The sequence below is a fragment of the Danio rerio genome, chromosome 24 (genome assembly GCF_052040795.2).
Source record: "Danio rerio strain M-AB ecotype USA chromosome 24, GRCz13ab, whole genome shotgun sequence".
Taxonomy (NCBI): Eukaryota; Metazoa; Chordata; class Actinopteri; order Cypriniformes; family Danionidae; genus Danio; species Danio rerio.
In genome coordinates, this window is record NC_141044.1 from 2562336 (window position 1) to 2580000 (window position 17665).

Genomic DNA, 17665 nt, shown 5'->3' on the forward strand with positions numbered 1-17665 from the left:
AATTCAATTCCTGTCAAAAACCTCTTTACATGGTAGACTCTCCATCAGAGTATTAATACAATCATATTAAAATCGGATTATTGGTGTCCATGTAAATGTTCTCACTGATAGTCCTGCCCAAAATGCATTCCATTAAAGGCATTCCATGTGACCAGAAGTGAAGAAAAGTTGTTAGGGAAGAATGGTCTTTGATTAAAGATTATAAGGGCAGATTATTTTTTACAAATATTGCAATGTACAGATATGTATATAAAATAAAAAGAGAAAAATATTACTTCATGCTAATTTTAAAAGTCAGATACGACGATTTTTTTGACTATTTTATTAATCATTCAGTTCAGTTTAAGTTTATTTGTATGATGTTTTTCACAATGCTTATTGTTTTAAAGCAGCTTTACAAAAGGTGTGCATTATTGTATTACAAATACATCCGTAAAACTTAAGGTTATTACCAGTTGGCATTTCTGTTTGGAGTTTGCATGTTCTCCCTGTGTTGGCGTGTGCTTCTTTCAAATGTGGGTTTCCCCCGCAGTCCAAACACATGCACTATAGGGGAGTTGAATAAACTAAATTGGCCATCTGGATGGGATGCAGCCTTTATGATGCAAGCTGAGATTGCATCACTCAGCGATGCATTAGACACAATGCATTTAATGGAGTGTGACGTCACTGTGATGGGTAGGGCTAGGGGTGGGGTTAGATGAGCGCAATAAAAAGCATTGGATGCAGCTCAGATTGCACTGCACCAGGTCTGCATCCAGACCCCTCTCAAATTGGCTGTAGTGCGTGTGTGTGAAGGTGAGAGTGCATAGGTGTTTCCCAGTGTGCTGGGTTGCAGCTGGAAGGGCATCTGCTGCGTTAAACATATGCTGGAAAAGTTGGAGGTTCATTACGCAGTGGCTACCCCTGATGAATAAAGGGACTAAGCTGAAGAAAAATGAATGAACGAAATAATAGATCAATTAGAAACTAATAAAACTAATTAATCAATTTACTGTTTAGGAATTATTTGTCCCTCTTTTTAATTCCTCAGAGCAATTCCAGATAAAACCCACTAAAGCCCATTTTCACGAAAGAAAGAAACTCTGCTGACGCAATCTGCGCCTTACCTCACTTACTCCACAGCCTCCATATTAATGAAACATGGGCTGTGCTGCATCAATGCTGCTGCTGGAATATCGGAATCCCCCTTTTCTCTATCTCTCTCTCTCTCTCTCTGTCTCCCCGCGCCCACCTCAATGAGTCACCACGGAAAACCTCTCAAGCTAGTAATTGCTGGGTAGGATGGGGACAAACACATTAAACTGGGATTCCCTATGCTGTCGAAATGACACTTCATTTAACGGAGGTTTTCATACGAGCTGATTTCGTTGGTTTTGAGTTTCTCCAAGACTCGCTGTCTTATATTTTTGATATGCAAAATATTTACATTTTTGATCAAAGAGAGCTCATAACCCAGATACATCGTAAATGTTGTCGCGCGCCTTCGCCACAAGATGGAGACAAAACATGAATAAAAACCTGCCATTGTTTAGACTCCCATAGAATCGCTCTATAAATTAAATCCACCATATTGCATCGCTCACTGCATTGCAACTCATTATGCAGGTATTTGTACATGGGTTATGCAACGGCTCATTTTTCTTGTGCACGCAATATCTGCTCTGCGTGACATGCATCTTTGCGTGAATACACAAATATCCATTCTCACGATGCGTTGCATACTAAAACTCAACCGTACTGTCATTCACCAGAGACATTTAGATCCGATTGTGAATAGTCCGTAGGCCATAGGTCTCTGGGGTTATGTATAGTCTGGACTCTAAATGAACTGTCAGGGGACCTAATTACTCAGCACACGGTTTCTACTCACTGGTCGGATTCTCCTTCAGCTAGAATGCCCTAGGTAACTTTTTAGTATTCTCATCCTGAAGTCAGTGTCTCTGAAAAAAAAAATAAAAATTGGTGTGCATCAATACTCAGTACTCATTGGTTGGCTACAAATTCCGCTGACGTCAGTGGGGTACGAACTTTTTTTTTTTCCAGTGATACAGACATCACTACCTTTCTCTCAGTTGTAACATGTAGCCAACTCCTCATCTCAGGCCACTTAGATGATTCTTTATCTTTAACCGAGCCTATTATATATATATATATATATATATATATATATATATATATATATATATATATATATATATATATATATATATATATATATATATATATATATATATAATTTAATATTTTAAGTAAGGCCTGGAAATAATAACTTTAATTAGTCAAATGTATCAATCCTTGAAAAAACATACTGTTAGAGCATCATCTACTTCTTGGTTGTGCATTGTTCACTTAATTGACAACAGCATGTCGATTTAATTGATGTCACGAGTTATTTTTGGCTGATATAATTTTCACGATGCGCCAAAAATATCCCACTCAGAATACGCTTACCTCAAGTCACCTCAGGCAAACCTTAGTTATACTGGAGTGTTAAAGTCATAAACAAATCATCAATAACGCAGTAACAAGACTCAAGAAAAATGTGGGCACGTCATTATTCAAATTATGTTGAATCTCCAACTAATATGGTGCAGGGATACTACTATAAATGGTCCGAAGAATGCGTAAATTAGGCTACTGCATCAAAGACATTAATAGTACGGCCTTTAACCAAACCTGAACCCAAACTTAATCTCACCTTTTTTTCCCCACCAACCACACAAAATGATCAAGCACTATGAAGTCTGCACGTGTATCCATATATGGGTCACGGGTCCACGTGTAAGCTTCATTGCATGAGGTTGGATAGGTGAGACCACCAGAGAGCAGATATATGCGGACATCTCCGCAATCCCTGAAATGCCAGTACAGTGCGAGAGGGGGGAGAAAGGGGCCAGCCCGGTCTAGCAAATGAGAAAATAGAGAAGTGGGGAGTCCGACGGTGAATTTTACGTCAAGCTTGAGATGTGGGCGTGAAGCAGGGAGAGAAAAAACACGAGGCATTACCGCCTTCTCTTAACGGGGTGCACCATTTCACTTCTCTGCGCCTCGCCGACATCGGAAAAAAAAATCACAAAGAGTTTCTGAATAGCTGCTTGAACTGAACCGCGATGTACAACGCTCAGATTTGGCAATCTTTTCCCCTCACAACCATCTAAAATTGGCATATACTCCAATGGTTTTACTGGACGTACGATGGGATTAACTTTGTCTGGAAGATATATTTCATTGTTTCTTGCTGTTCAAATAGGTGAGTAGATTATTTCTAACCTTTATTCTGTGATTATCTGACCTGTCCCTTATTTATTTAGTTGTTAAATACATATTTATAATTAGCATTCTGAATGCATTATAACTATACGCAGATGTGTTTAAACAGTATTTTATTACATATACTCTTTGATTATATTTATCTGTGAAGTGCATGTTGGTGTCAATTTTAATTGCAGTGTTACTGTCCCAACTGCGGTTTAAATGTTTGACATTGACCAGTGATTGAATAATAAAATACACAGTATTCTCTGAAGTATTCTGTATGCAGTGTTGGACAATTTCTATAATAATAAAGCTCAGTTAATTGTGTTGGAGCAAGTTGAAAGTGTGAAAGTGTGGGACCGCCCGATCCTCCCCGTAATAAATTATTCAAACCTTTTATTGAGAAATAACACAAAAGAGAATATATAACACGGCTCCATTACAAGGTTTTACTTGCAAAGATCTAGTTTGCATCGTGAGTTTTACCTTTATGGTCCCATGCGTCCATACAATCAAATAATATAATTTACGTACAGTTTTCTAAAAAATTAATTTGTTGAGCTATTGGTGTTTTTGGACTTCGCAGAAAATAATCTGCCATGTTTTGTAATATTGTTCATTTTTAAATGGCTTTTTGTTTGTGCTGTCGCAGGGCTCTGCAATGAAAATGTCATGTTGTGCAGTTGGCTAAAATCAGTAGGGATGTTTGTGAAGGAAAAAACTGAAGCAGCTACCAAGCTGAACTATATTAATTCGAAATAAACCCCCTCCTGACTTCATTGAACAGATTATGCGGTGCCAGGTTGACACCGGTACCGCTGACAGTGTCTAGTAAAGTGGTCGTGACCACTAGTACAGTAGGATAGGTGAGTCTATATTAGATGCTCAGTTGTTTCTAAATATAGCTCATCATCCCTACAACGAAAAGCGATTTAATAATTCACCGTTGGTTCGCAGTGAGTCTTTTAATTCCAGAAAAGCGAATAAAGGCAGTGGGGACTGAAATGGATTTAAAACATGAAATCATACATCCATGTTTTATAGAGCTAGCTGCATGAGCATCTTTGTATTTCGCATCCTCACATCCGCCATGTTGAGGTCTGAATATTTTAATTATTTTGAGGAAAAATGTTAGAATGCATGCAGCAGAATACGAAGAGTAGCATATAATGCAAAGCTGCGTATTTAATTTCACTCAGTTTTTTAGGCACATAATGCTGTAATGTTGATTTCGCGCTTTGACTAGAAGAAAAGGGCGATCTGTGCGTGATATCACAATTATAGCATGATATTTCGTTATGTAAGCCTCCTGTGCGGCATGTTAAGGTTACACCTTAAATTCTTTGTGTATGGAATCAATATGACATTTTAATGTAACCATGATACGTGAATTACTTGATTATTTCAGTGTTTGGTGTCATTGTTCGATGCGCTTTTTATTTATTTATTTCATGGGATAATAATTTTATATACTAATTAAGCTTTGTGGCATCGACCAAAGGTTTTTTTTACAGAAAGAGCTAAAAATAACTCATCATAATAGCATCTTTTTTCGTTTTTTATTGTTTTTATGTATTTTTAGCGAGGTGTTATATAAAGAGATATATTGTGTAACGAATAATGTAGCAATATAGCGTCATAAAATAAATCGCATTGCATAGCATATGTAATGTAAAGAGTAAAGACTAAATCATTTATTTCACAGATACAATATAATTTAGATGAACTCCTACTTACGTACTAGCCTACATGATACAAAATATTGAAATATGGCATGCATTGTAATTTAATATAAATCATCACATAGCTTAAAATGCACTGTGCAATTGGCTAGAGTGCACATACATATTACTTGTAAATTATATTTGTTTTGTAACGGAAATAATCTATGCAAGGTCTACTGCATCATTTAGCATACAAAGCAATTGATTGGGATTTTAACATTGCTGATCACTATAGTGTCTGCATTGTAGGGGTGTGCTGGGTGTGTGCCTCTTGATCTTGTCCCTTCCCACTGTAGTTAATAGGCAGAGGCCCGACCTGATTTGAACAGCGCGACAACTCAATCAATTTACAATTTCTCATTGCTTAACGAACCCGAGAAACCACTGGCGTCTATGGTTCGTTAAGCAGAGGGATCTGGTCAACTGATCAAGTCGTGACCTACCAGTCGAAACACAAAGACCCAAATGGGAAAGTGGAAAGGAAAGGGAAAGCATCCGTGTCCAGAATGTTCTCATTTTCCCTAATAGATCTGTCATCAAAAAGAGACTTCTTTCTAGATGTGTAAAAAAAGGGGAGGGGGATACAAATCACTCAGAATGAAAATCTCACCTCACACACAAGCCCACATACCCCCACCCTCATGTAAAGCATTACATCATCGTTTGTCCACGCGCCACCCTCATGCTCAACACACATTATTGTAGTCAACAAAATTGCGTGCAAGTCTTTTATGGCATAAAATAGTTCGTTCAGTCATGCATGCATGCATTCAATCAATCATTTCCAGATTTAACAATTAAACGAGTACTGAACTAATTGAGAATCACGAGAGTAGTTCTACAAAATAATAACGTTTTAACAGAATAATCAAGTGACAAAGAAATTAAGGTTTTACTCTCCAATGCACAAAAATGTGATGGTTATTTTTCGTTTTCCAGCCTATCTGCTGCAGGCGGTTCGAGCGGCTGGGAAATGTGAAACAGTGTTCAAAGGTTTCTCCGACTGCCTGCTTCAACTGGGAGAGAACATGGCCAACTATCCACAGGAGCTGGACGAGAAGGAAAACCTTCAGACCATCTGCACGTAAGGGAAACATGCATACACACAACAGATGAAATATACGTGTGTGTATGTGTGAGAGAGAGCAGGGAGGGAGAGAGAATGAATAAAAAAACGAGGAGCCAGATGGCACGAGGGGCCCCTTGTTTAATTCGACAGTAGAAATAGAGCCGTGCAGCCAGTTTGCGCTATTCGCGTTTCACCAGTTAATTACAATTAGATGAACCATCTCTACACGCCGAGGCCAAAGGTCAACATCCATAATTGGATCAGATCGGGAGGTAATGCGCGGTTATTGTAAGCGATCCGCCCTATAAAATAACCGGTTCTTTTACAGTCGCGATTAAGGGAGCCAAAACAGAACATTATCTCATTACAGAGACTGAAAGCACATCACCTTTGCATCTCCACGTATTTAGATAACTCAGTGTTTAATAAACTTTACATATTAAATAATATCCATCTTGTTTTGCATCGCGGAGGCTTTTCTTTGCGTGTTTAAATATTCTGAAGAATTATAAAGTGCTTTGCATATTTTGTCTGTTTCTGATTATTATTGATAATACACTATATTATTATAGCTGAATATCAGTTTCCAATATCAAGGAGTAAAACAGAATCGGATTAACACCTTAACTCTTGCACATGCAACATACGGAGAAAATGGTGGATGTAAGGAGAAGTGCGCTTTATAACAACGCCAACGCGCCTGGCTGCCATTGCATTTCATTTCCATACACCAAATATTCAGACATCATAGATTAAATATAAAACAAATAACTTTTAGTTTGCTCTTTCGGAAGCAAATATTATATCTGTTCTAATTTATTTGGAACCAGGCTAGCCTACTTGTGACCGCGCGCATGCCCACTTGCGGATGCAGGGTTTGAATGTGGGCGTGTTCCTGAGACAAATTAATAAATGATGAATTTGAGAGCGGGTTAGAGGAAGGGGGTGGGGCGCAGGAGGGGAGTTGTAAGAGAGCGTGAGAGATGGGGAGGGCACTAGAAATCACGTGAGGCGATGGAGACTTTCCCTTTGGAGCCGCATTACAACTCGGGTTTCCCTCGTGCCCTCTTCTCCTACTTCACGCAGCTACATGGGCCCATGCATTTGCCAGGATATTTCATGCATACTCTGTGCATCATCTTAGAGTTTCTAATAATCTTGTAGTTGAATAAATAAAGTATACATTTTCATTATGCACGTTTTTTTAAAGCATTTTGTACAAATAAATATAGACCGAATGTTTAAAGTCAATGTCGAATAGTATTAAAATAACTATACACTGTAAAAAGATTCCTCGTTCCCTTAATATTTTAAGCTGAATCAAATAAAACTTATGAGTTCATTTATGTTAAACTGAATTAAAAAGCTTGCAAACTTGTAAAATTAAGTTCAAACGTGATTAGCTTTGTTTAATAAGTTACAATGACTTAAAACATATGCTTTCAGGACTTATTGATCATACAATTTTTTTACAGGGTAGTCTTAGGCTATAAAAAAGGCTTACTTAAGGCAATCTGAGCTGAATTTAAAATAAAACGAGTATTGAAATTTAAGATAGATATTAGGCACTGAACAGGCCGAAATATTGTTTTATCGACAAATATTACGCACAAATTAATTTTCTAAATTCAGAAAATGCTTTCTACACATGTCTAGTATCTAAGGCTAAAAGAGGAAATCTGTTACTAATTTTAGATGCACTTGGTCTAGGCTATATTTACAAAACCCCTTTGAAAATAGCTTTAAAACCTAATAGTATGTGAATATTAATATAATAGCCTAATGCGATGTGTTAAGCATGACAAAATCAGCAATAATGATTATTTTCCTTTCCTTTTTCGAAATATTTGCAGTTACTGGGATGATTTCCATTCATGTGCGACCACTGCTCTGGCAGACTGTCAGGAGGGAGCCACAGATCTGTGGGAGAAGCTGAAAAAAGAGTCCAGAAATCTGGACTTTCGCGGCAGCTTGTTTGAACTGTGTGCTGGCGGAAACGGCGCAATCCGGTCATCGGTTCCGTTCGGCGTAACGCTGCTCATAACGGCACTGTCTGCGCTTGTGACGTGGATGCAGTTTTAACCCACGGGAAGATTAAAAAAATAAGCAGAGAAGAAAAAAAGAAGAGCGAAAAAGAAAAAAAGACAAGACACGACATCAACGCAAAAATAAAAAAAAGAATAATTAATGACGATCAAAATTCATCCTCACCCAAATGGATTTATATACCTATTTCATCTGGAGAAAAAAAACAAGACGATTTTTGCAAGAGACAATGGCAAGAAGAAGTCTTCTGGGAATGCTCAAGCACATTTGCCTGACTCTGGGTCGATTTCATGAAATATTTATCAGTTATTGAGTTGAAATGACGGCCTGAAATTTCTGAAAGGTCCTGGTTAGAAGCGTAGTATTTTATAACATTACCGTCTGTTATGAATGAATTATTATTATTACTGTAGGCTTTTCACATTCTCAACGGTCATCATGCATATAGAAAGATAGGAAATATTTCTCCCATCAGTTTGTTTTATATGATCTTTGTCGGTATTTCGGTTTAATTTTTTTCAGATTTGATTTTAGTCCAGCCAAGTACATGGATGACGCGTGACGGGGGGTTGCTGACCCAGCTATATAGAAAGAAAACAATAATTACAATGCTAATAAGAGGCTATACATAATAATAATAACAATTCTAATAATAATGATACCTCAGGAATGATTACAGGCATTTATTTAGTGGAATAAACGAGAGCAGAGAGAACAAATATTTAAGAGATTTTATTAATGAACACAGACATGTTAAATGTAGCCGAAAAAAGGCTGTGAGATGAGTTGACTGTTGCCATATTTTCCCAAAAATGTTATCCTATTGCATTGAAAGAAGATTCGTCTTTTTATGTGGGACACATGGTATAAAGGAAACACTTTACATTACAGTGCCCATCTTGCATAGGCTAATGTGTAATACCAAGCAAGCAGCTCCAGAGAATAATTACACGCCAAGTACACGTAGTTCAGTACTATTACGCAGTAATTACACTGCAACGTAAAGTGTGGCCTGGATTTTTTTCCCGACAGTATCGTAGCACGACAATATCTGGACCTTGACATTAATAGTTGGATGAAGTGTATTTTGCTAGCTTTATTTGATGTTGCCGAGGCATAGACCACGTTTCACTGCCTTCAGAAGATGTGTATTTTGTTCGTTCGTTTGTTCGTTTCTGGGGATGTTGCATATGAAATACCTGAATATTCAAAACCATACAGTAAATAAGAGTATGTATGTGAAAAGAAAAGAGAGATACTTTAACAGAAACAGTTTTAAAACAGATTGATTAAACAGGTATATAAAATAGACTGCTAAAAAGAAGTATTTAAAAGTACTAAATAAAACAGTTACTGTTTGAAGAGTGTGTTGTTTTTATTGATGCCTTTTTGCGGTTATTGCCATGCATCTCGCTTTAATGTAAAAAATATAGCGTGACGCATGTCTGTATCAAGAATGTTAATTAATTATGGTCACATATAGATATAAAATGTAGTCTCTGAGAGGCGTGGGTGGAATGAAAGATTCAGGTTAAACACGTGTTTTTTCTTCCAGCTCTTGGACGTGAACGAGCACGCAGGCGCGCGCGACGCCGAGACTCTGTCGAGTGAAGACGTATTGTTTCATTATTAATAAGGTGGCAGAGAGAGTCATTTCATATTGATTCTCCAGCGCTCAGCGCATTTCTGCAGCATACAAGGCGCTTGTCCGAGCGAAAACAACCACCAGATTGAAAAAAAAAATGTTGAAGAGATTTCTTGAGTATTTATTCTGAAACAACAATCCTTTTCAAGACACTTCTGCATGACTAATCGACATGATAAATACAGGACAATTAAAATACATTGTTTTAGACAAAAATGTGCTCTAAACATGTCAAGCCTTGTAACTATAAGGTAAAAATACTCGCACGTGAAAACGCAAGTCATTTATTATTAATGCAAATTATTAATTATTAACGCAGCTTGATATTCAATAAATCATTTTATATTTAATTATATATTGTCGTTTTGGACCATTTTTTAGAGGTCAAATTTGTCTAATACATTAGAAAGATGACCTTGACAGTCATAAAGGTCTAAAACATGATATCACATGGCATATTTTCGATAAAATGCCCGACACATTTGCCAAATAGTTTGTTTGATTTTCATTGGTTTAAAGTAGCCTAGACGTTAATGATTACAAATGATTACTGACTAAACTAATACATTTCTCAATTTGATCTATTTTTTTTAATCTTTGCACATGTAAACCAACATTAATTGTGCATTTCATAGTTTTAATAATTCAATAATTATAGACAAAGACTATGTAATAGGATTTTAAAATATTAAATGTAGGAGGAATACAGTTCGCTTTTATAATAAAACATTAGCTCTGATATACAGTTGAAGTCATAATTATTAGCCCCCTTTGAACTTGTTTTTCTTTTCTAAATATTTCCCAAATGATGTTTAACCGAGCAACAAATTTTCACAGTATGTCTGATAATATTTTTTCTTCTGGAGAAAGTCTTATTAGTTTTATTTCGACTAGAATAAAAGCAGATTTTAATTTTTTAAGGCCATTTTTAGGGCAAAATTATTAGCCCATTTAAGCAATGTTTTTTGATAGTCTACAGAACAAACCATCATTATACAATAACTTGCCTAATTACCCTAATTAACCTAATTAAGCTTTTAAATGTCACTTTAAGCTGCATAGAAGTGTCTTGAAAAATATCTAATCAAATATTATTTGCTGTCATCAGGACAAAGATAAAATAAATCAGTTATTAAAAATGAGTTATTAAAACTATAATAGAAATGTTTTGAGAAAATCTCTCCGTTAAACCGAAATTGAGGAAAAAATAAACAAGGGGGCGCTAATAATTCTGACTTCAATTGTATATTTCTAATACATCCAGTGCATGATTGGTGATTAAAGGGGAATGTTCAGCACTCATATTTCTAGTAAAGCTTTTCTAAAAATCTATATAAATCAGACCTTGTATGGAAAAACAACTCTGTTTGAGACACTCGGAAATAAGTAAGCTTATTTGCACCAGTGGTAAAATCAGCACTAGTTTTCTCCCTGGAGGTGTAAGACTGCTTGAATGGTACTCAAGTCCTGAAACACATTTTTTTAGTGCTCCTTTTTGAGCTGAAAATGAGATTGGAACTCATTCTGTCCCTGGAAGGGGATGACGACTACATTTGTAATCTCATTAAAATGCATGTTATTCTGTTGCAGGCACTGAATATATTATCCTCCACAAATCTCTGTGTAGTGCACAGAGATACATTTTTTTTTAATAGTTAAGAATCTTTTATGATTATTTTAGTTTTGCAACACTCCTTGGAACATTTCCCAATTCCACGAAATGAGGATTAAATACTGGATTGTGACATTTAATCTTTAACAATGGAAACAGAGGACACACACACTCACACTGAGATGGCTGGCTCCCCTACTGCTGCTTCACAACACACTATGCCTGACCATTTTTCAGGGCTGGCAGGCTTAATCAAGGCGCCCATGCCAATGCCAGGCAGACATGGCGCTGCTTATTTAGCTGTGTCTTTTCTCACAGTGCTGCAAGGACAAAATGCAGGACATTACAATCATGCAGAGCATCGTGGCTGGGTCTTTACCTCAGTAACACACTTAGCCGGAGTGTTTTTGAATTTTTTTTGCATTAAAAAGTTTGACAAGGTTCCAGCTCAGTATGTCATTCAGTCAATGGAGCCACAGCCATATCACCCTGCAGCCCAAGACCGGTTACTCACTGAAGCTAAGCAGGGCTGAGCCTGGTCAGTACCTGGATGGGAGACCCTATGGGAAAACTAGATTGCTGTTGGAAGTGGTGTTAGTAAGGCCAGCAGGGGGCGCTCAACCTGTGGTCAACCTAATGCCCCAGTAAAAGTGAAGGGGACACTACACTGTCAGTGGGCATTGTCTTTCGAATGAGACGTTAAACCGAGGTCCTGACCATCTGTGGTCATTAAAAACCCATGGCACTTCTCGTAGAGCAGGGGTGTAACCCCGGAGTCCTGGCCAAAGTCCCCCAATCGCCCCTTACGATTATGGCCTCCCAATCATCCCCATCCACCAAATTGGTTCTATCACTGTCTCTCCACTCCCCCATAGTAGGTGTGTGGTGAGCGCACTGGCGCCGTTGTCCTGTGGCAGCCGTTGCATCATCCAAGAGGATGCTGCACACTGGTGGTGGTGTGGAGAGACCATCCCTCATAATTGTGAAGTGTTTTGGGTATATGGCCATACACAATAAATGCGCTATATAAACACACATTACAATACATTTACATTACAATGGAGTCATGTATAAAAATAAAAAATAAAACATTTAACAATACTGATTTTATTCTGCAGAGCAGAAGTGCGGCCGTTTTTGATTGTTCCAGAACTTCAGATTCAATCGCCTATAGGAGAAACAACTAGCAATAACATACGACAGAAAATGGCCAAACCTGCTCAACAAACAAGTGAGTTTATGACTGCACATAAAAGAAGAAAAGATCAGCTTGCGACATAAAGCAGCAAAAAGAGTCATTTCTAACATCTAAAAATCAATGGAAGTGAATGACACCGGAAGTCTCGAGCCAATCAGATTCCTATGACTGCACCTGCTTTTACTTTAAGAATAAGGTCAATAGTGGTCCAAAAACGTCATAGATATTTACATTAGATGTCTCCTACACTGTTAATATCTAAAGGAAGTATTGCGTCAACAGAGCCGCCATTTTAGTACAGGGTAGTACTCCTTTGAAATGAATATGGAACCAAGGTGTATTGGAGGACTGTGGCCATCTGGAGCCACAGATATGTAAATATTTACGAATATATCTACAATGGGGAGTTTTCCTGATGGTCAGTATGCAAATATATTTTTTAAATTACAAAAATATAAATTTTACATGACTTTTCTACATCGATGTATACGTGACAGCACGGGTATTGCCAGGGCCAGAGCAAGCTGAACTGCCGCTCTAGGAAGAGGACGATCACGCCGCCCTCAACCCCAATGTGAAAACGAAAGTGACCGGTTATGAAAATGAAGTGAGGTGTCGCGGACCTATATTCTGCCGCCATATGCGCAGATATAACTGAGGACGCGCAGTTGCTGAAGGAGGGAGGGAGGTGTCACGGACGCTGCTCATTCTATTCTGCCGCCCTATGCGCGGAAATAACTGAGGACGGCGGGTGTCGCGGACCTCTATTCTGCCACCCCAAGCACGGATTTAACTGAGGACACGCGGGTGCTCATGGAGGTGTCACTGACGCTGCCCTCTCTATTCTGTCGCCTATGCGCAAATATATCTGAGGACGTGGGTCGTGAGAGAGGTGTCGCGGACATAACTGAGGACGCAGGTGGTAAGGGGGGTGTTGCGGATGCTGTCCTCTCTATACTGCCGCCCTAGGCGGCCGCCTCTATAGACCCGCGGGCCCTGGGTATTGCAGACCAAGAGTGTGTGTTTGTGTGCATGGAAATGTATTATCCTCCCTCCCTGTTAAATTTGATCTAATCCATGTCCTGAAACACACTGCCTTGCTTTCACTTCTAATGATAATGGAGGGAGCGATTCGTTTGTGACTGAATCTCTGTTATGAACGATTCGTGTGACCAATCGATATCCCTGCGTCTCAGTGTACATATCCGTCTTTATGATCTAAACGACACAATCTCACGACAATTCGTAAATTTTTGATTTAGTGGCTAATTCGTATGAATTTGTACGATTTAATTCACACAATTTAGTACGATTTGCTCATCCCCCAATGACGGTTGGGTTTAGGGGTAGGGTTAGATGCTACGTCTCCTTTTTAAAATCGTACAATTTCGTACGACTGAACTCTGAGTTAGCCACTAAACTGGCAAAATGTAAGATACTTACGTGTTTTCATGAGATCAGGCTGGATCTGAATGGCATTTGTAATAATTTAGTGTGGACAGTGTGCACATCGAGTTATGTTATCAGGCACCCTCATAAGTTACTTCAAAAACTAATGCTACTTCACTTAGCTGACAATAATAGAAGTTTCTGATACCGCAGCGTCTCGTTATTATATTTAATTTACATTGTTCGCTTACTTTATTCAACAAAACTAGCATAGGCTTAAAATTTAGTGCAAGTTGGTGCTGCTTTGCCTTATGATGAATGCAGTAAGCGACTTTAGTATCATAATCATCAATACTTGTTTAGCAACAAAGTTCGTAACATACAAAATCATAAAAAACTAAATCTTACCTATGAAATGTTCTGCATTTGTTTTCTTTATTTGCTTGTTACTGCACATTTTCACATTGCAAAAGTCCAGCATCTTCACATTGGCTTTAGTCTTGACTAGTGTGGTTGAATGACATTAGTCCTAGGAGCACTGAACAAATCTGGCGGCGGTATTGACGCATGCTCAGGGTCCGTATGCGACATCTAGTGTATATATATCTATAGAAAAATGCAGTTAACATCATTTTAGGCCATGCAACATTATCCTTCCACCAACAGAGAGGTTACTAACAGCATTAACTTTCGCCTTCAGCAAATAAATGCAGAAATTAATCAGATTGTTGTTGACTAAACACCTTTTTAATAGCATACATGCCTCATCATCTCACCTCATGCTGAGTGGCTCACTAAAGGGTCATAATTAAAAGCACAAAGCGGGTTAAGTTGAATGGCGCATATGTCCGAGCTGGCCATTTCAACACATCTGGGAAGCAAACACATCGCTCTGATGTAATTAGAGGAGTTGGATAATCTAACAGTAGCTATTAATGCCAACCAGTAATGAATGCGGTGAATCGCAGATGGAGGCAGGACATTATTTCAATAAAGGCCTTCAAAATGGAGATTATCTTTCAGGCGGTGTGCATTAAAGCTGTTTGTAAATGTAAAAAGGATCACAGAGACTCAAGGATCCTATTACCTCCTTAAAAAATGAAGTAAATCAGCTGCTTTATGTTAAAAATGTGCATAATGCCATCTATAGTCTTTAATGATTGACTATGAATACCGATTACTTTGATCTACTAATCTACTTTATTCATACCTGTCAACATTGGGATGTGAAAATAAGGGATATCCCCAACATAACACCCTTTATAGAAAGATTAAAAATATGGGAAAATACCTTTACGGGATGATATCGGAGAAAAAATGCCAGGATAAACGAAAGGGTAGACAGGTATGACTTTAATATATGTCTACTTTACCTGCTTCATATCACTGATTTACAAGGGCTGAAATTCAGTTATGGTTATGAATGTTTGGTTGTGGTTGACCAATCACAACTGGTCATCTACGACTGAGTCATCTAACCGATTACAACAGAGTGGGCTTTCGGAAGGAGCTTAGCGAGCTTGCATAGATACAACTTTTTGTAGGAGACATCAAAATGTCAAAACTGTGAATGTTTAACGGTCCAGTGATTTGAAATGTGCATTTGTGTGACTCAAAACACGAAGCCATGGCGGGACATAGCTCCTCGCCTTTTTGAAAAACAGCCAATAGTTTCATTTTTAAGCACAGCTTAGCCATTGATATTGGTTGAGCTCAAGTGCATATAGATATAGTGTTTTGAAGGGGCGGGGCATGTCAAGTACTAGACAGCATTTCATTGGTCGGAAGATTACATGAGAAACTGAAGTATAATACTGAGATCACACTGCAGGATTTTCAAAGCAGTGGCGTCACAGATCTGAGCTAGCTTTCTGTCAGCGCTGTGTTTACACTGTAGGGGGATTCACACTGCATGACTTTACTATCGCTTGTTAAGTGTGACGTCACGAGAATCGGCTTCCGGGTCCAAGCGCTCTATCAAACTGTATAATGAGACTCATCAAATGGAAATAATAAATGTTTACAAAGTGCTGTAATCCTTTCGAAAATCATGATCGCAATGTATATATCAATGCCTAATATCTGATGGCCAGAAAGTGATTAATATTTTATAAATTGCTAAAATGTTGGTATTTTTGATGAAGCAAGTCCAGAGACTAATGTTTAGGCTATGATTTCATATAAAATCCCTGCTGAAAAATCCAGCTTAAACCAGCCTAGGCTGGTTGGCTGGTTTTAGCTGGTCGACCAGGCTGGTTTTAGAGGGGTTTTGGCCATTTCCAGGCTGGTTTCCAGCCATTTCCAGCCTGTTCTTAGCTGGTCAGGCTGGGAAATGACCAGCTAAAATCCAGCTAAAACCTGGCTAGGCTGGTCAAGCTGGTCATCTCCCAGCCTGGTTTTTTCAGAAGGGATTCACTTTAAAGTGTGATAGACTAAAAACTGTAAAAAAAAAATAATAATAATAATACTTTGAAAGCAAGTTACACCTAAGAGTGTAACTTTTAATTTTTAATTTATTTTTTTTAATAATTCCAAGTAAAATGTTTTGAAATGTTCGAAAGGAATCAGAATATGGTATATGAGAACAGAACACAACCAGGAACTTTGCTTCCAAATTTAGCTCCAGAGGTGTAGTTGCAAGAGTAAAAGTTTGCAATGCAGTTTGCGAATGTTTGTTGGAACGATAAATTTGGGAAACGGCAAATCAATGAACTATGTTTATAACGACGGAACTTGCTAACTTAGTTTGTTAACAATGGTTTAGGAAATGCACTCCAGTCTGCATTCTACATCAAAAAATTGTTGATCCATTTAGGCTGGAGTAACAAACTGTAAGCATTAAATGTTTATATCTTCTTAACGTGAACCGATTTGGAGCACACTAGCGTATAGATATAGCATCTAAAAAAACTTTACTTTGATGTGACGAGGAGTTAAAACACTGTTACTTTTATTTTGGTTCCTCCCTGTGTCCTTGTTTTAAAAAGGTGTTGTGCTCTTGGATAAAATCTGTTCATTTATTGCTGTCTCAGTGCACGTCTCAATTTGACGTAGTTTGGTGAAGATGGATGGGATGACACTCAGACTCATATGATGAGCTTGTATAATGCACCACATGGATCCCAACCTTAATGGGACAAAATTGGATCATGTAGGGGTGAAAATTAAATTAGGGACCATATCAGCTGTAGGGACTACTTGAGCACATTGTTCTCTCTTCTGGATGATGGTGAAGATTTGCTCATCAAGGGGCAATTACATAAACATGAGTTTCACCTCTCTGCAGCTTTAGTGTTTATAAAAAGACATCTTTTCATTTATAACAAAGTGCCTTTAGAATCTCACTGCAAGGCTTTCTGCTTTTCTGTCTCCTCTCTAATGCCTTTACTCACATTTCAAGTAGGCTGCTTCTTTACTCTAACATTCAAAGGTGAGCTCTTTGACATGATGTATGCTGACGTTATTGGCAGAATTCATAACTATCAGCCGCCACCGCAGGAAAAATGGTCCTGGACAGGACTTCGCCGCATTTATTTCCTCCTCTCATCTCCTTTCTCATAGATATAAAGCCATAAAAAGGTAAAGGACCCCGGGCAGAAAAGAATCATTTTACCAAATGGCAATTCCTCAAGACTTTCAATTCCTTGTTAAATCAAAACATCAATCTTTAACGCTTGCCAATGCTCAACAAAGGAGGAGTCGGCGTCCTGCAGCGGCAGCAAAG

General features: G+C 38.1%; 1 protein-coding gene across 1 annotated transcript; it reads left to right on the forward strand.

Moving 5' to 3' along the window:
- The first annotated feature begins 3034 nt into the window (after nucleotides 1–3034).
- On the forward strand, nucleotides 3035–8186 carry nrn1a (neuritin 1a). The gene is given in 3 exon segments (NM_001002507.2): nucleotides 3035–3253; nucleotides 5922–6066; nucleotides 7905–8186. Coding segments are annotated over 3 exon segments (429 nt in total). The 5' UTR covers nucleotides 3035–3198; the 3' UTR covers nucleotides 8134–8186.
- Nucleotides 8187–17665: the final 9479 nt, after the last annotated feature.